We start from the raw sequence: 19,062 nt of genomic DNA, 5'->3' as shown, positions 1-19,062 counted from the left end.
ATCGATATTTAAATCAGAATGTTCATTTATTATTTTATAATAGTGGTTATTTCATTGCTGCCATGAGAATATCTAGAACTACTGTTCAGGGCAGCCCTCTCTCTGGAAAGCAGAATCAGGAAGCAGCTCACATAGTGAGCATGGAACTAGAGTAAAGGGAGATGGGTCATGCTGGGTCATGATTTATCCATGCCAGGGCGAGTCTGTTAAAAAGTCACTGCCATGTAACAAAGGAAATCCTCCCTTGGATTGAAATTCTCATGTTTTCACATTCAGGGTCTTTTTCCTGGGACAGTGCAGGATAAATACTCTTTATCTACATCTGAAGACTCATTTGCTTTAACTTATAGTTCTTTCATTCCTGGTAAGATCAAAGAGTTTTTCATATGTTTACCAGTTATTTTATTGTGTCTTTTGAGGATTGCCTGTTTCTGTCCTTTACCTGTTTCTTGATAGCATTTTATTCATGTGTAGAATTTCTTTATATGCTAAAATTATTAGCCTTGGGTCATGTAATGCAAAACTTTAAGTCTAGTTTAGTTATGTTGAGAACATCAGTTAAGAAACCATTAATCTAATCTTTGTGTTCCATTTATTTTGGGCAGGAAAACATTCTGATGTATTCAAAGTATTTTTATTCTACTACATTGACTCTTAATATAGGAATTTCATCATTGACACATTGTGATGATTCAGATACTCCCCACTTTGAAGCAGAGTATATATCAGAGTTTCTGACTGGTGGATATGGGAGGTAATGCACAGATTTGGTAGACTGCCTTACATATCTTTTCATCCCTTTGCCAATATTTTCAACCTATTTCCCGAAGTTTCCTCTCCAACTTTTTACTCCATTACTCTTTGACTTAAGTGGATTTTTTTCTTTCCTTTTTTTGGCCACCTTATGTTGGAACCAAATTCTTTTTTTTTTTCTTTTCTTTTTTTAAAAAATTTTATTTATTTATTTGACAGACAGAGATCACAAGTAGGCAGAGAGGCAGACAGAGAGAGAGAGGAGGAAGCAGGCTCCCTGCTGAGCAGAGAGCCCAATGCGGGGCTCAATCCCAGGACCCTGGGATCATGACCTGAGCCGAAAGCAAAGGCTTTAACCCACTGAGCCATCCAGGCACCCCTGGAACCAAATTCTTAAGAGAATGAAGATTCTTTTTTTTTTTTTTTTAAGATTTTTATGTGTTTATTTGACAGAGATCACAAGGAGGCAGAGAGGCAGGCAGAGAGAGAGGGGGAGGCAGGTTCCCTACTGAGCAGAGAGCCCAATGTGGGGCTCAATCCCAGGACCCCAGGATCATGACCTGAGCTGAAGGCAGAGGGTTTAACACACTGAGCCACCCAGGCACCCCCAGAATGAAGATTCTTGTGACTGATCTGGCTAGCAGGGAAATCATTTCTTGGTAGAGCCCAATGTCATGTAGGAGGCACTATGACTATAACTTGGTATTCTCTCGATCACTCACATCCCAGATTTTTGGAAATAGTCCTATTTTGTGTTTCTGGTGCTTCTCTGTTGGAATTAACAATTAATAGAACCTTGCTGTTAGATAAAACAATGACATGTAGATGAAAGTGTGCCTCCAGTGTTTTTCTGAACTTAGCATTTACTTTCCAATCATTCATTTTGTACCTTATCTCTAAAGCAGGGCATGAGTTAGTTGACCGTCAGAATTCAAAGCTCCTGGTTGCCATTCTTTTGCTTTTCCTTTTGATTTACATGGTGTCTCAAAATCATCAACAATGTGGACTTTCATCATGATTTTTATTCTCCTTCTGTCCGACTTATTTTACCCTAAGGAAGAGCTCTCTATGCTTTAATGGATGGGCAGTTTTCTTTTCCCTCTAGAACAGCTCAAAGATGTGGCTTATGGCACCCGACAGTTGTCCTTATGTCTGGAAACACTGCCAAGTCATGGAGATGAGGAGAAAGTGGACATTTCTCTGCTGCATCAGAGTGAAAATCTTTTTGAACTACACATCCACCAGGCCTTCCTGACATCTGCTGCCCTGGCTCAGGCCGGAGACACTCAACCTACCACTTTCTGTACCTATTCCTTCTATGATTTTGAAACACACTGTACCCCACTAGCTGTGGGGCCACAGCCCCTCTATGACTTCACCTCCCAGTATGTGGTGGAAACAGATTCTCTTTTTTTGAACTACCTTCATGGGGCTTCAGCCCGGCTTGATCTATACCAGGCCATAGCCAGTGAGCACCACACTCTTGCAGCTGCATGGATTTGCTTTGAGAGGGTACTGGAGACTGTGGAGAAGGTCCATGGCTCTACCACACTTACTGGTAAGTGCTGTCAGCTTCCCACAGCTCCCAGAACTAATGTGGAATTTCCCAGAGTCTATAGCTGCTCTTCTGGTGGTTTCCCATTTTCTTCCTCTGCCTTTATTCTTAATCCTTGCCACACCATCCGTATCCTCCATGCCTTTCATACCTTCTGCTATCCAGGAGCCAGTGGAGAAGACTTTGGGGTGTTAGAATACTGGATGAGGCTGCGCTTCCCCATAGGACCCAGCCTACAAGCAGGCAATAAGCGGAAGAAAGCTCAGGCCTACCTGTCAGCCAGTGTGCTTGGAGTCTGGGAGGCCCGGGAGGATAAGGTGAGAAGAAGGATGTGCTCAAGCATCTCATAGGAGCCACAGCCAAGCAGTTCATAAGAATATCTCAGTCTTCCACTCTTAATAAGTATTTGCTGAATGTGAACGAAGGAGAAAAACTGTCGTGCCACAACCAGTCCAGATTCTTTCCTTGGTCAGGCTTGGGTTTGAAATGAAATCATATGCTTGGAGCTAGCTTCCTCCCCCTGCTGTGAACAAAATAGCTTCCCTGCATTCTCTAAGATAAGTCTTGAGGGCCAAGCCCTCTCTCAAATAACTATCTGCCAGAGCTAGTTTGCAGGCAGGTGAAAGTCATTAGGTTTCTCTGTGACCCAGTCAGAATTCAGCAGTTCCTTAGGTATAGGCTCTTCCTCATCAAGGGTGCTGGGGTTCAGCTACAACTCTTTCAGCTTGCCCTTTTCCTTCATCCAAGACCAACATCTTTCCAGTCCAGATTGGAGACTTGGAAGCATCAGAATGAGCTGCGGGTGGAAATCATCAGATGCTACGGCCTCCGGAGTCGGCGGCTGGGAACCCAGCCCAGTCCATACGTCATGTACCGCTTCTTCACTTTTTCTGACCATGACACTGCCATCATTCCAGCTAGTAACAATCCCTACTTCAGAGACCAAGCTCGATTCCCAGTGCTTGTGACCTCTGATCTGGATAAGTATCTGAGGCGGGAGGCTCTGTCTGTGTACGTTTTTGATGATGAAGACTCAGAGCCTGGCTCGTACCTTGGCCGGGTCCAAGTGCCCTTGCTTCCCCTTGCACAAAACAAATCCATTAAAGGTGGGAGTTCAAGGTTATTACATCTCTCTTTTCTCTGCCCAGTGTTGTCTTCCTATCTTACTTTTCTTTGAAAAGTCTCTTTAAAAACCTGCTGAGAGAGGACTTTAGAATATGGTCAAGAGCAACAGAGCAGAAGACCTGGTGCCTCACTAATCCTATGGAAACATTGGCTGCCTCTGTTTTTTGTTTGTTTGTTTGTTTTAGCAGCAAAAGCAAGATTCTTAAGTGGGTAGAGCCACCAACCTAAAGTCCATTTACCCATCTCTGAAAAAACCTTGTCTGACTCTAGTGATTCCTAGTATTTGTGTTTACTTAAGGCCTGTTATTTCTTATCCCATGATGAGATAGAGACTATAAGCTATGTCCTTAATACTCTCCCTTCATTTTCTTGCTTCTTTTAAGCACAAGTTAGACTTTCATGCCACATCATGAAAAATTTCTTGAACCTTTTTTCCACCAATATGGAGCTGACATGAACTTAGGAAGGGTCGACTCTCTGGTTCCAGTATTGGGAGGGTGAGGCAGGGGTATTGGTGCTCTCATTACCAAGTATGGATGGGTATAGCCAGTATCAATTATGTTTAACAAGCTTCTGGATGTTCCAGAAAGTGTGTGAGGAGGCCTCCCTCCTTCTAATACCATAAGAACTAAAAAACAAAACAAAACAAAAACACCCAACACCTTTGCTCACAACTCATTCTTTACCAAAAAGATGAGGCAGTATGGACCATCTGTTAAATAGATCAGTATTACAAATCAGAAGCCTAGCATTTAGAAAAAGCTGTTTTGCTGAAATTTTCTTGGTTTTTGTTATTTTAGAAATAGGGACTACTTAAGTGGAGATAATGGTTTCTTTGGTCTACCTAAGACTTAGCAAGCATTAGGTAACAGTAATAATAATGCAGACATGTTTATTGGCTGGGTGACTGATGACAAGCAAGATATACCTTTCCATATGTCTTTTGACTATCACTTCCTAAAACCTGGAGCTACCCATCTTCCCTACAAATATTCTTTTTTTCCCCTACAAATATTCTAAGTGAATATTAATATTCACTGCTATTTTTATGTTACTTCTGAGTGTATTATCATCATGCTTATGTAATAGATATTAATGACAAACAAAATATGGTAAAATTCAAAATTGGGGAATAGATAATGTGCTGGTAAATCCTTGCCTGCTTCATGTGATCAGATCTTATTAATGTCTGTGTGCCTCTCAGGTGATTTTAACCTCACTGACCCTGTGGGGAACCCCAATGGATTTGTTGAGGCACAACTGGATTGGAAGTCTTTCTACCTACCACCAGAGAGCTTCCTGAAACCAGAAGCTCAGCCTGAGGAGAAAAACACCAAGAACAGTGTAGAGATATCATCTGAAGAGGAAAAGCCTTCATTTTCTCCCCAGGTAGCAGATCTCCACCAGTCCTGTGGAGCATTTTTGAGGAAAGCAGTATTAAAATTGTAGTAAAGAAATGCCCTCTGTGTAATGTCACATGTTTGGCAAACTTATTCTGCATCCCTCATAGTGCCATGAGCCTACCGAGGAAGCAAAACCCTGGGCTTTATTGTTGGGAGGAGAGAGAGATGGCATCTCTCAGCTCTGTGGCAGGAGAGACATGAAGTCTCATGCTAGGCTGTTAAACTCTCATCTTGTAAGGCTGTCTCTGATCCTTCTATTTAGGACCAGATGGCATTTGCTGAAATTCCCATTGAAGTTGGCCAGTATCAAGCCAAGCGAAAACCTCCACAGGTAGGAGAAAGAAAGGAAAGGGAACACCAGGTTGCAAGCTACTCGAGAAGAAAACATGGCAAAAGAACAGGCGTCCAAGGGAAGAACAGAATGGAATATCTTAGTCGTAACATCTTAACCGGAAATACACTACAAGTAAGGCCTTAAAAACTCTATAGAATTAAAGTATGGGTTTTAGGGTCCCCAGATATATTATTCTCAGGTAGAAGCAGGTACCCAAAATAAGCGGTAATCATGGTTTTTTTGTGGCCAGCATATGTTTCCTCAAACACAAATAGCTTAATTAAATTCTGAACTATTCATTTCAGTGTAATTTAGTTTAACAGCTTATGGACTCTGCAATATATACTGAGAATTTTACCAGTCTACCTCAACTATAGTCAAAGTAAGTTAAAGAGCAAGTAGTTATTGAACAACTACTATATGCCTGATACTGTCTTTTCTTCATAGGAAACTGGAGTAAAGTTACTATGTAACACTTAAAAGTATATGAGATTGTAAATATGTATTTTATGATTAAATAAAATTATTATATATTATAATGTATACTGTATTGGTTGCATAATTACATTTATATATAATTATTTTATGAAATGATTATAATTATACAATATATATATACAGTTGACCCTTGAACAACATGGATTTGAGCTACATAGATCCACTTATACATGAGGGTTTTTTTCAATAAATACAGTATTATGAATGTATTTCACTTCCTTATGACTTTTTTCCCAATTTTTTTTATAAGTTACAAGTTTATTCCCATAACATATTCTAACACACATCAAAGTTTCAAGCAGGTCCTTTTGAATCTCAAATAAGAAATTACAACATTCAGCTTTAATTAAAAATAGGAAAAGGGTGAAGATGGTCATTTGGTCTAAAATGAAAATGCAGAAAATGTTTATTTTGGTTGATCTGTGTTGATACCATATTTCTCCTTGAGAATCTTCAGCTGCTCTTCCTTCTTTTTTGTGTTCATCTTCTGAAATGTCCTGTTGGCATTATAGTACAAAACCACCAGGTATCTGTTATAAACATTGAATCCTGAAGGGTTATCACATGCATTCTTGGCATCAAACATACCTCCATAGATCACATAAGCTGTCCCTCTAGTTTTGGGTGTGTTTCCCACTTGGGTTTGATGAATAGGACCATATTTCCCATATATGTCATATATTTCTTTAGCTGTGATTTTGTATGGTGAATTTCTTATATATAAAACCCAGTTTACTTCAAGTGGAAGTCGAATGTTCCCCCCCTTCGCTGCTTGCATTGCCATCTTGGTGGGCTGATTTGGTTGCCGCAGCAAACACTAGCATTCCTCTGGACACCTCTGGATCTCTCTCTACTCTTTTTTTTTTCCCAAATTTTAATTTAAACTCTAGTTAGTTAACATCCATGTAATTTTGGTTTCAGGAGTAGAATTTGGTGATTTATCACTTACATGTAACACCCAGTACTCATTGCCACAAGTGGACTTAATACCCATCACCCATCTTCCTCTCTCCATCAACCCTTATTGTTTCTCTTTTATTTGTTCTCTATTGTTAAGAGTCTCTTGTGGTGTCTTTCCCTCTCTTTCTTTCCCTTCCCATACGTTCATCTTTTTGTTTCTTAAATTCCACATATGAGTGAAATCATATGGTATTTGTCTTTCTCTAACTGACTGACTTCACTTAATATAATACACTCCAGCTCCATCTACATTGTGGCAGATGGCAAGATTTATTTCTTTTAATCTCTGAGTGATACTCCATTGTATATATAAACCACATCTTTATCCATTCATCAGTCAGCTCTTTCCATAGTTTGGCTATTCCTGATAATCCTTATGATTTTCTTAATAACATTTTTCTCTATCTTCCTTTGTTGTAAGAATATAGTATATAATACATATAACATACAGAATGCATTAATCAACTATTTATATTATTGGTAAGGTTTCTGGTCAACAGTCAATTATTAGTAGTTCAGTTTAGAATGGGGGCCAGAAGTTATATACAGATTTTTGGTGCCCTTAACCTCCATGTTGTTCAAGGGCCAACTGTAATTATATTTGTTGTCTTTATTCTAAAGCAGGTGAACTACACTGAATGGAAGTTCTCAGGGCTTAAGAGCTCCAGAGATGATGGTTTAAAAAATCAGCAAAAGGAAGAGGAAATGACATCATCCCACTCAGCAGTGCTGCAGAAAGAAGCCCTAATTCCTATAAATGGTATTGTCTTTTTAAAATCTAATTTCCTGTTTAATCACTAGATTATTTTCTCAAGACAATTATTAATTATTTTCATCTTGCATTGATAAACTTTTCATGGAAAATGAGTACTGAAGATCCTAGACTTAGTTTTTTTTTTTTTTTATAAATCTGTTCTGGTTTTTTTTTTTTAAGATTTTATTTATTTATTTGACAGAGAGAGATCACAGGTAGGCAGAGAGGCAGGCAGAGAGAGAGGAAGGGAAGCACAGGCCCCCCGCTGAGCAGAGAGCCCGATGCGGGACTCGATCCCAGGACCCCGAGATCATGACCCGAGCCGAAGGCAGTGGCTTAACCCACTGAGCCACCCAGGTGCCCCCTAGGCTTAGTTTTACATTACAAGTGTGTGGGTTAGGCCAACCAAGTCTGGAATTCTCAAAGTAGCTTTCTGTATATTTCAAGTTAGTTAACTTGCCAGTTTAGTTACCTAGCAAGTATTTCTTGTGTGTTATATTACAAAGAAATAGGAAAAAGAGTGTGGTTGGCTTATTTGTGATGTTGATCCAAATTTTTTTAATTAAGCCAAAGCTTTTTTGTGTTACAGTGAAAAGTAGACATGGTTTCAGGTTATAGTATGGGCAAAATAATAATTCAGACCAACTCCTGCATTGATGACAACCAAAAAGGTGAAGTTAATATATTTTTTAAAGATCTTAACATTTCTTAAAGGCATTAAATAGTCCATAAAAGAGGGAAGAATTACCTAGCTCAATCAGGAAGATGACCGAGGCTCAGACAAGTGAGCTGGTACTGCTTCAGCTCTGAGACATTTCCAGTCTCAAAGAAGTAGTGGAGAGACAGAACCATGCTTTTGGTGGACTTTTGGGGTGGAGAAACAGGATGTAGTCTGAATCTGGTGTCTGCACAGCATAGGAAGATGTCTACCTTGGGCAGAATTGCCCACTTTGGTCTAGGACTCAGAAGTCAGCACCATGCTGAGTCTCTTATGTTCTGAGAGGTATCAGTGTGCTCTGGGCACTTGCAGGGCTAGAGAGACAAGGGCTGACCCAGTGCCCACCAGGACTTCAGATACTAGAATTATCAGACAGTGCTTGCTAGCTTCATGGAGATAAAAGCTGAACTTTAAAATGTCAACAAAGAACTGGAGCTATGAAAAAAAATTGAGATCATAAGTTTTTTAAAAAAACTCTGTCTTTAAAGAATTTCAAACTTATGTAAGAGCTGCATGACTAGGACAGAAAAATTCATATACTTACAAATTCACAAACTTCTAGCATTTTTCCCACTTTCCGCTTTATCTTTTAAGCATTGGAGAATAAGTTGTACATCTCACCTCCCATTACTGCATATTTCAGCAAAGAAAAGGAAATTATTTTTTTAAAGATTTTATTTATTTATTTGACAGAGAGAGAGAGATCACAAGTAGGCAGAGAGGCAGGCAGAGAGAGGGGGAAGCAGGCTCACCGCTGAGCAGAGAGCCAGATGCGGGGCTCAATCCCAGGACCCTGAGATTATGACCTGAGGCAAAGGCAGAGGCTTAACCCACTGAGCCACCCAAGCACCCCAGGAAAAGGAAATTATATGACCACATTCAAGTTATCAAGTTTGCAAATTTATCATAGATACATATTACCTGATGTCCAGTCCATTCTCAGAATTTGCTGGTTGTACCAACAATGTCCATTATTACCAGTCTTTTCCCCCCTTATCTAACCCAGGGTCATACATTGCATTTGGTTATGTCTCTTCAGTTTCCTTTAATCTAGAACAGTTCCTCATCTTCATCTTTCCTGACAAATGACATTTTTGAAGAGTATAGGTGAGCTGTTCTGTAGAATGTTCCTCAATTTGGATTTCTCTGATGTTTCTTTGTAATTAGGTTCAGGTTATGAATTTTTCTATATAGGAATACCACAAAAGTGATATTGTGTTCTCCTCATTCTATCATATTGGCAGGTACATGGTGTCAGTTTGTCCCATTATTGGTGATACTAACTTTTATCACTTGGTAAAGAAATCATCTGCCAGCTTTTTTCAAAAGTTGTCATTTTTACCTCTGTAATTATTAAGTAATCTATGAGAAGATATTTTGAGACTATATTAATATCTTCTTCCTCATCAAATTTCACTTGATAATTTTGGCATTCATTTATGATCTTTTTGCCCAAATCACAAAGACTTTACAAAAATATGTTGCAAAATTGTAAGTGAATCAGTAGAAATTATAGAACTGGGAAGCCTGGGTGGTTCAGTAGGTTGAGCAGCTGCCTTCAGCTCAGGTCATGATCACAGGGTTCCTGGATCAGGCCCCACATTGGGCTCCCTGCTGACTGGGAAGTCCACTTCTCCCTCTCCATCTGCCTCTCCCCCTGGCTCATATTCACTCTCTCTGTCAAATAAATAAATAAATTCTTTTAAAAAAAGAAATTATAGAACTGTTCAATACAGAAATTTATCAGAGGAATAGATGTGTCAGAAACAGATTAGATACAACTGAAGTGAGAATTGTTAAAAATATTCTGAATAAAGCAAGGAGAGACAACAAGGTGGAAAATACAAAAGAGGAGAAGACAGCATAAAGGGTAAAATGAAGAGGTCTAAACTATATTTAATTAAATGTAGAAGAGAAAGAAGGGGGCAGAGGCAATATTTAAAGTAATAATGACTTAGATTTTTCTAGAACTAACAGAAGATATTAAGGTTCAGTGAAATGAAATTCAATGAAAGTAAGATAAGTTTTTAAAAAAAATACAGATATGGGGTGCATACAATATGGCTGGCTCAATTGGTGGAGCATGTCCTTCTTGACCTGAGTTATGGGTTCAAGCCCCATGTTGTGTGTAGGAATTAGTAAAATACTGAAATTTAAATTAAAAAAATTCAGATCTAAACATATCAGAGTCAAAATGCAGAAAGTAAAATCAAATAGAAGGGCGCCTGGGTGGCTCAGTGGGTGAAGCCACTGCCTTCGGCTCAGGTCATGACCTCAGGGTCCTGGGATCGAGTCCCACATCGGGCTCTCTGCTCGGCGGGGAGCCTGCTTCCTCCTCTCTCTCTGCCTGCCTCTCTTCCTGCCTCTCTGCCTACTTATGATCTCTCTCTGTCAAATAAATAAATAAATAAATAATCAAATAGAAAATGTTAACAGCATCCAGCTAAAAGAAAACAACAGGGGCACTTGGGTGGCTCAGTCAGTTAAGTGTTGAACTCTATCTCCTTTTTAAAAAGATTTTATTTATTTATTTGCTAGAGAAAGAGCACATGAGAGTACAAGCAGGAGGAGCAGCAGGCAGAGGGAGAAGCAGGCTCCCTGCCAAGCATGGAGCCTGATGTGGGACTTAATCCCAGGACACTGGGATCATGACCTGAGCTGAAGGCAACCACTTAACCAACTGAGCCACCCAGACACTCCACTGTCCAACTCTTGATCTTAGCTCAGGTCTTGATCTCAGGGTCATAAGTTCAAGCCCTGTGTTGGGCTTCACCTCCTTGCTGGGTGTGGAGCCTACTTTAAAAAAATTTTTTTAAATAAAAAATAAATAAAAGAAGATAGCCATGGGTCCCTTGGTAAGATGGATAACCGAGTTGTCAATAGTTGAAACTATGGCCATAAATCAGTGGCAAGATGCCTTCAGTATGCCAAAAGAAAGTAATTAACTGCCAACAAAGAATTCTTTACATGACGAAAATATTCTTCCAGAATGAAAACAGAATAGACATTTAATGACAAACCAAAAGGGAGAGTTTGCTTCCAAGCTACATTTTAAGGTTCTTCTTTAGGCTGAAGAAAAGTTATCCCAGGAAGAAACACAAAGATGCAACAAGGAATGAAAAGCCAAGAATATGGGTTAGCTTAAATGACTGTATAAAGCAAAAATATCAGCTTGTGGGGCTTAAAATATGGAAAGAACCCAGGTGTCCATCAACAGATGAATGAATAAAGAAGATATGTTATATATATCTACATGTAGATATATAGATAGGAATATTATGCAGCCATCAACAATGAAATCTAACCATTTGCAATGACATGGATAGAACTAGAGAGTATTATGCTAGGTGTAATAAGTCAATCAGAGAAAGACGATTATCATATGATCTCACTGATATGTGGAATTTGAGAAACAAGGCAGAGGATCATAGGGGAAGAGAGGAAAAAAATGAAAAAAGAAGAAACCAGAGAGGGAGACAAAGCATAAGAGACTCTTAATCTTAGGAAACAAACTGGGGGTTGTTTGAGTGGAGGTGGGTGGGAGGGATGGGATTGCTGGGGGATGGACACTGGGGAGGGTATGTATTGTGGTGAGTGCTGTGTATTGTATAAGACTGATGATTCACAGACTTGTACCCCTGAAACAAATTATACATTATATGTTAATGATAATAATAATAATAACAAAAGAACAGGTATGGCAGCCTCCAGTTGATGACCAAAACTGAAGAGAGCTTCTTGCCACAGTTTACTATGAGGTGATAATCTGCAGTGACAACCTCTGTAAGAAAAATCAAACCCAAAGAAAGAAATGATAAAGAAAAGAGGAGAAATCAATGAAACATAAAAGGAATAGAGAAAATCAATGAAGCCAACTTAGTTTGAAAAGATCAACAAATTTGAAAGCCTTAAAAAGAAAGGAAAACAACAACAAAAATTTCATAAGCTTTTTTCTAGAATAATTATACTAATTAAGATCCAACAAGAAATTGCTTAGTAATTTGAATAGAAGTTTAAAGAGTTATTGACTATAACAGGAGATTGAACTGGGTGGAGGTGGGTGACGATTGACTAATAAGAAGTAAAAAGAACTCTAAAAAATACAAGAAGAGCAGATTTAAAGAGCATCCATTAATCCCCAGAGCTGAGACAGAATACCTAAAGAAGAGATAGGTCTGGGAGACAACTCCTTTCAGAGCTGAAATCCAGACTTCTCTGGAGGGAGTGAAGTCATATTTTATTGAATGGCACAGAAGTGTGCTCTGCGTGTACATCAGAACTCCCAAGAAACTGTGAAGTTGACGTCTGGAACACTGCAAGTAAACCATTCTCAAAGAGGTTCCGTGCCAGTGGCATTTCACTGCAAAGCTACTTTGGCTGGAGGATTATGGGGGAGGGAAGGTTATACCAGGAGAACTGCTCACAGGGAGGTCCCATGTACTGCAGGCCCCTGGAAACTGCTAGAACTGGTTGGTGCAGAAACCAGGTGCTACTAGGAATGTGTTCTGCAGGAAACTGTTGAGCTGCTGAAGGCACTAAGTTACAGAAGCCTGTTGTAGGAGCAAAGTCCTCTTCTGCAGGACTCTGCTTGTGTACTGGAACCAGGAAGAGAAACATTTTCCTCCTCCAGTGTTTCTTTTGTGCTGTCTACTGACAAAATGTAACATGGTGCCAGCTGGCAAAGAAGAAAAATTTATAGGGTCCAACTCTATCATTGCAGAGCAGGTGATGTAGTTTTTATTTTGAGCTGAGAAGCAATTAATTGATATTGCTGATCAAGAAAAAAAGAGCAAAGACACATGAGCAAAATCTGGAATCAATGTGAAGCCACTATAGACTCTGCAATAAATGGATTATAAAATGATATTATGGGGACGCCTGGGTGGCTCAGTGGGTCAAGCCGCTGCCTTCGGCTCAGGTCATGATCTCAGGGTCCTGAGATCGAGTCCCACATCGGGCTCTCTGCTCAGCAGGGGGCCTGCTTCCCTTCCTCTCTCTCTGCCTGCCTCTCTGCCTGCCTACTTGTGATTTCTCTCTGTCAAATAAATAAATAAAATCTTTAAAAAAAAAATAAATAAAATAAAATGATATTATGAATAACTTTACAAGTTACTAGAAAGATACAAGTTACTAGAACTGACTCAAGAAGAAATAGAAGATCCGTGTTGACATATGAAAAGTACAGACAAGAATTAGTCATTTTAAATCTTCCCAAATAAAAAAGTTCAGTTCCAGATGTTTCACTGATGAAGTCTATCAATATTTAAGGAAGAAAAAATGCTGATCCTTCATAGTCTCTTTCTGAGAATAGTAGAGCAAGGGAAACTTTCTAACCGATTTGGTTATAAAGTGGTATTGTCTTAATAAAATCGGTTATAAAGTGGTATTGTATTAATACCAAAGCAAGCCTAAAACATAAAAAGAAAAGACAACTATAGACCACTATTCAATATGAACATAGAGGCAGTATCCTAAATGAAATATTAGCAAACCAATCCAACAAAATATAAAAATATTAAAAGGTTTGCTCACCATGATCAACTGAGATTTATTCCTGGAATGCAAATTTAGTTTAACAGGAGAAAATTGATTTAATACTCTGTATTAATAGAATAATATGATCTCAATAGAGAAAAAAGCCTATCACAAAATCCAACTCCCATTCTTATTTGTTGTTGAAGATTTTTAAATTATTTATTTATTTATTAGGATTTTATTTATTTATGTGACAGAAAGAGATAGTGAGAGAGGGAACACAAGCTGGGGGAGCAGGAGAGGGAGAAGCAGGCTTCCGCAGAGCCGGGAGCCTGGGGCAGGGCTCAATCCCAGGACCCTGGGATCCTGTCCTGAGCCAAAGGCAGATGCTTAATGACTGAGCCACCCAGGCGCCCCTCACTAAGAATATTCTTGAATGGCTAATAAACATACAAAAAGATGCTCAACAGCATTAGTTATGAGGAAAATGCAAAATAATATAGCAGTGAGATACCAGTACACACCAGCTAGAACTGATATATTCCAGAGGTTGACTGTACCATGTGTTAGTGAAGATGTGAAAAAATTGAAACCTCATACATTACCGATGGAATGTAAAACAGTACAACTACTTTGAAAAATAAAAACAGAATGTACTAGTCATAAAAAAAATATTGATAGTTGACTTGTTTTTTTTTTAAGATCTTATTAGAGTGCGAATGTGCATGCATGGGGGGGCGGGGGAGGTGCAGAGGGAGAGGGAGAAGCAGGTTCCCTGCTGAGCAGGGAGCAGGAGGCGGGGCTTGATCCCAGGACCGGGGATCATGACCTGACTGAGCCACCCAGGTACCCCAAAGTCGACTACTTTAAAAGTAAGAATTTCTGTTTAGCAAAAGATTAAGCAGGCAAGCTACAGAACGGAAATGATCTTTGCAACACGTGTAACAAACAAAAGGCTCAAATTCAAAAAATATACAGAACCCCTACAAATCAATTAGAAAAAGACAACCCTATAGAAACATGAGCAAAAGATCTGGAAGTCATTCTACAAAAGGGAATTTCAAATGTTTAATAAAAAATATTAGGAATATTAGGGTTACATAACGAGAGCATGTGGGACGGGAGGTATTGTTTGAGCCTGTCTGGAAAATACAATCTGCCATACCCTGATTACACTGCTTTTTTTTTTGACTTGGTCATTTTCTCCAGTCCCTACGAAAGGACCAACTTTCTATTTTCTTTCCTGCCATTCTTCCTTCTTTCTCTTTCTTTCTTCCATTCTTCCTTCCTTCCTTCCTTCCTTCCTTCCTTTCCTTTCCTTTCTTCCTCCCTCTCTCCCTTTCTTTTTCTCTCTCCCTTCTTTCCTTCCTTCCTTTGTTCCTTCCTTCTCTCCTTTTCTCTCTCCCTTTTTTCTTCATCCTTTCCTTCTCTCTCTCTCTCTTTCTTTCTCTCTCTCTCCCTTCCTTCCTTCCTTTTCTTTCTTTTTCTTTTCCTTTCGTCTTTTCTCTTCCCCTGCCTCCCTCCCTCCCTTTCTTTCTTTCTCTCTCTCTCTCTTTTTTCTTTTTTCTTCTTTTCTTTCTTTCCAAAAGTGAATTCCTTGTTTGGGAAGCTTCTGAATAAGTGAATCTTTGAAAAAGAGGATTTGATTCTCAGTAAATGAAGCCAAAACCCAGGTACTCAAAACCAGTGGCCAGAGAATAGATTGAAGAGGTAGGTAGAGGGCTAGATAGGGTGCTTGGAAATAGTTCTGTAACTGCAGCCTTTTCTCTTGTAGATAAAGAATCCTGTGAACAGGCTTCTGAAGTCAGTGAAGCACAAACTACAGATAGTGATGAAATAGTGACACCGGTATCTCTGAAATGTCCTAAGGCAGTAAGTACACCAGGGTAATCATTAAGTGTGAGACAAGGTTGTAAATAATGATATTGTGCATAACAGCCACATAGGTGAAAATAATTCATTTTATTTATTTATTTTTTAAAGATTTTATTTATTTATTTGTCAGAGCGCACAAGCAGGGGGAGAGGCAGGCAGAGGGAGAAGCAAGCTCCCTGCTGAGCAAGGAGCTCACGTGGGACTCCATCCCAGGACCCGGGACCATGACCTGAGCTGAAGGCAGACACATAACCAACTGAGCCATCCAGGCACCCCAATGATGCAATTTTAATGAACCTGATGGGAAATTAAATTTATTTAGTTAAATTTACATTGTGAATGAATAGAAGTCTCTTGATACAGTCTCTGATGAAAGGATCACTATCTTGGTTTGGTATAAATGAGGACTTGCTTCAATAATTCTCCTTTATTTGGATCCCTTGCCTGCCTCCTTCACTGTGTGCTACAATTCATCTCCAGCCTGAGTGATGCCCATTTCCTCAATCCACCCAAGGAGAGCAGGTTTACCTTGGTAGGAAGAGGAAGAGGCTAGAAAAGAGGAAAGGATTACTTGTGGAAAAGCTCAGCAAGATCATTCCATTTCTGAAGTTTTGGACCTAATCTTTAAAACCTGAAATTGGCTGGGGCACCTGGGTGGTTCAGTGGGTGAAGCATCTGTCTTCAGCTTAGGTCATGATCCCAGGGTTCTAGGGTCGAGCCCTGCATTGGGGTCTCTGCTTTGAGTCTACTTCTTTCTCTGCCTCTGCTCTGTCTGCCTCCGGCCCCCTCCTTGTGCTCTTGCACTCGCTCTCGCTCTCTCTCTCTCTCTCTCGCACGCGCGCGCGCACACACACGCAGACAAATAAATAAATAAATAAATAAAATCTTTCTTTAAAAATAAAATAAGGGGCATCTGGGTGGCTCAGTGGGTTAAGCCTCTGCCTTCAGCTCAGGTCATGATCTCAGGGTCTTGGGATCGAGCCCCACATCAGGCTCTCTGCTCAGGGAAGCCTGCTTCCCGCCCCCCCGTCCCCCCCACCCCCCGCCTCTGCCTGCCTCTCTGCCTACTTGTGATCTCTGTCAAATAAATAAAATCTTTTACAAAAACAAAAATAAAATAAAACCTGAAATTGCAATTATGTATTAAACATTACAGCCTCAGATCTCTTGTGGAACTAACTGGGGATACACACACACACACACACACACACACACACACACACACACATAGATAGATAGATAGAGAGATATAGATATTTAACTAAATATATACAGATATATTTAACAATCATTGTATTAGAATCTTGTGGGGTTACAAGTGAGGTAGGAAACAATCTCTCTGTTGATCCACTGGAATGCTCCCTGACACGTTTGTAGGTGCTCAATAAATATTTGTTGAATGAGTAGCTGAATGAAAGATTGAAATTTGATTGAGGATTACGAACTTCATTAGAAACAATATAAGTGTAATGTGACCTAGAATCAAGTGGTTAGATTATGTGATAGAAACTCTTAAGGTTTGTGAGGATTCAGAAAAGTGAAATCATTCCTGCTTTTGTAGAGGTCAGAAAACTCTTGAAAGTTGGAACTTGTACTGAGGATTTTTAGGCAACTAAAGTATGTTGGAGTGGGGAGAAGCCACTCAAAATCAGTAGCCTTAAGCAATTAAGATAGCAAATACTTAAGTCTATTTTCTTCTGAACTTTTATCTTTCGTATCTTTCTTCAGCCATTACATAATTAGTATCTTGAGAAATGCTTATAAAATGGATCAGAGCCATGAGATGTTGGAACAGGAGTATAACACCTTTGAGATCATGAAGGAGAGGAAGATTAATTAATGTGTCCAGGATATAGATATACTTAGCAAAAGAGCTGATCTCCAGCCAAAGTTTCTAAATCAAGCCACCTCTCCGATGAACCTGAAAAGCAGTCAGCTGGTCAGAAAGTTTTTGAACTACACTCAGACATTACATTTAAAATATTATTCAGAATTAGAGGCTCTTAAATAAGATCTCTTTCTGGAAAAACCTTGTGGACCCAAGAATGCTATTTGAGAAACTAAATATGAAAACCGAGCTTACTTGGGTGCCTGGGTGGCTCAGTCGGTTAAGCATCCGACTCTTGGTTTCAGCTCAAGTCATGATCTCAGGGTCGTGCGACTGAGCCCACGCCGGGCTCTGTGCTAAGTGCAGAGTCTGCCTGAGGTTCTCTCTCTCCTTCTCCCTCTGCTCTCCCCCCTACTCACACACTCTTTCTCTAAAATAAATAAATAAAATCTTTTTTAAAATTAAAAAAAAAATTACAACAGTGGGATTAGGGAACTTTCTAGTGTGATGGTTCTGTATCTTGATTAGGGAGTTGATTACACACTTGCATATATTTGTCAAAACTGTACATTTAGGTTTTGTATTTTACTGTGTATAAACGATACATAAATGTTAAAAGTTAGAGGGACACCTTCCTTGGTGGCTCAGTTGGTTAAGCATCTGAGCTTTGGCTCAAGTCGTGATCTTGGGGTCCTGGGATGGAGCCCCACATTGGTCTCCCTGCTCAGCGAGGAGCCGGCTTCTCCCTCTCCTTCTGCCCCTATACCCCCTCACCCCCTGCTGTGTGCTCACATGCTCTATCTCAAATAAAGAAATAAAATCTTTTTTAAAAATTAAAAAATAAAAGTTAAACAGATTGTCAGGAACCACCTTAGGCAATGTGATTTAAGAGTGGCTCTTATGTTATTTAAATGTCAGTCACTATAAGAAATACATTTCTACATGTGCCCAGTATAATCATATATAAACAAAAGCTTTGAGAAACAGGGCTTACCTTTATCATTTGCCATGAACTCCCCTGTTTTCTGTTCTATTCCATTTCATTCTATCCTAGCCTATCTTATTCTTTCACTTAAAAAAAAATGCTAGTGAAACCCACCTAACTGACCCATAAATGTCAAAACCCACATTTTGGAAAACATGCTAGTTTTCATGTTGGGGATTTTAGGAGGGCTGTGCGAGGGCTGTTGAGAGGGCATCAAGTAGCTTTCAAGCGTCACCCAGGTTGTTCTGAAGTAGATCTGTTGAGAAATGCTGCCTCCTGGGCTTCCTAGGAGAAGGCCCAGGAGCTCCGCCTGCTTCCTAAGAGAGGTGAAGGTGGGAGTGGGGGTAGATCTTTGAGAAGTGAGGGCATTGGCCTGGCAACCCAGAGGACAGGAGAGAACCCCCAGATGACAAGGGAGCACTGTGCCAGTTGGGGCCATCCCGGATTGACCCCTTACTAGTGTCATGACAGGACTTGCTGCCACACTGGGGAAAGGGAGGACTTCACATTACCCTCAGCTTCTGACTTGAAACTCGAGAAATGTCTGCCCTCCCCCTGGTGTCTCTAATGCAAAAGGGACCCAGACACAGTCCAAAGAGAGGATGGTGGTTGTGGTAGCAACTGCAGTAGGGCTGGAAGGACTGGCATTGCCATGGAAGGACTGCTGGAGCAGCCTGCTCTGGGGCCAGCACTTGGTGGATGTAGGAAGCTCTGGGTAGCAGTTACCAGTAAACTGAATCTCAAGGATATGGGAGATGGGGGCAACCCTCAAAGGTCCCCTCCCTCTACTGGAGCTCTG

At 40.0% G+C, this 19,062-nt stretch overlaps 2 protein-coding genes across 2 annotated transcripts in view; one reads left to right on the top strand and one right to left on the bottom strand.

The window, feature by feature from the left end:
• RPGRIP1 (RPGR interacting protein 1) overlaps positions 1-19,062 on the top strand; it is a 54,454-nt gene that overhangs the window by 21,467 nt on the left and 13,925 nt on the right. Inside the window, exons 14-20 of the mRNA XM_045067423.1 lie at positions 1,859-2,311; positions 2,474-2,625; positions 3,072-3,414; positions 4,638-4,822; positions 5,099-5,302; positions 7,250-7,388; positions 15,350-15,447. Of these exons, the coding sequence (XP_044923358.1) occupies positions 1,859-2,311; positions 2,474-2,625; positions 3,072-3,414; positions 4,638-4,822; positions 5,099-5,302; positions 7,250-7,388; positions 15,350-15,447 (1,574 nt within the window). The remainder of the gene's footprint in view (positions 1-1,858; positions 2,312-2,473; positions 2,626-3,071; positions 3,415-4,637; positions 4,823-5,098; positions 5,303-7,249; positions 7,389-15,349; positions 15,448-19,062) is intronic.
• On the bottom strand, positions 6,075-6,452 carry LOC101690105 (splicing factor 3B subunit 6-like). The gene has a single exon (XM_045067477.1). It carries the CDS (start codon positions 6,450-6,452, stop codon positions 6,075-6,077), a length of 378 nt encoding a protein of 125 aa, XP_044923412.1.

This window comes from Mustela putorius, unplaced genomic scaffold (assembly GCF_011764305.1).
Source record: "Mustela putorius furo isolate JIRA1106 unplaced genomic scaffold, ASM1176430v1.1 tig00003896_pilon_pilon_pilon, whole genome shotgun sequence".
NCBI lineage: Eukaryota > Metazoa > Chordata > Mammalia > Carnivora > Mustelidae > Mustela > Mustela putorius.
The sequence above is the reverse complement of the archived record's forward strand: the minus strand, read 5'-3'. Positions and strand labels throughout refer to the sequence as shown.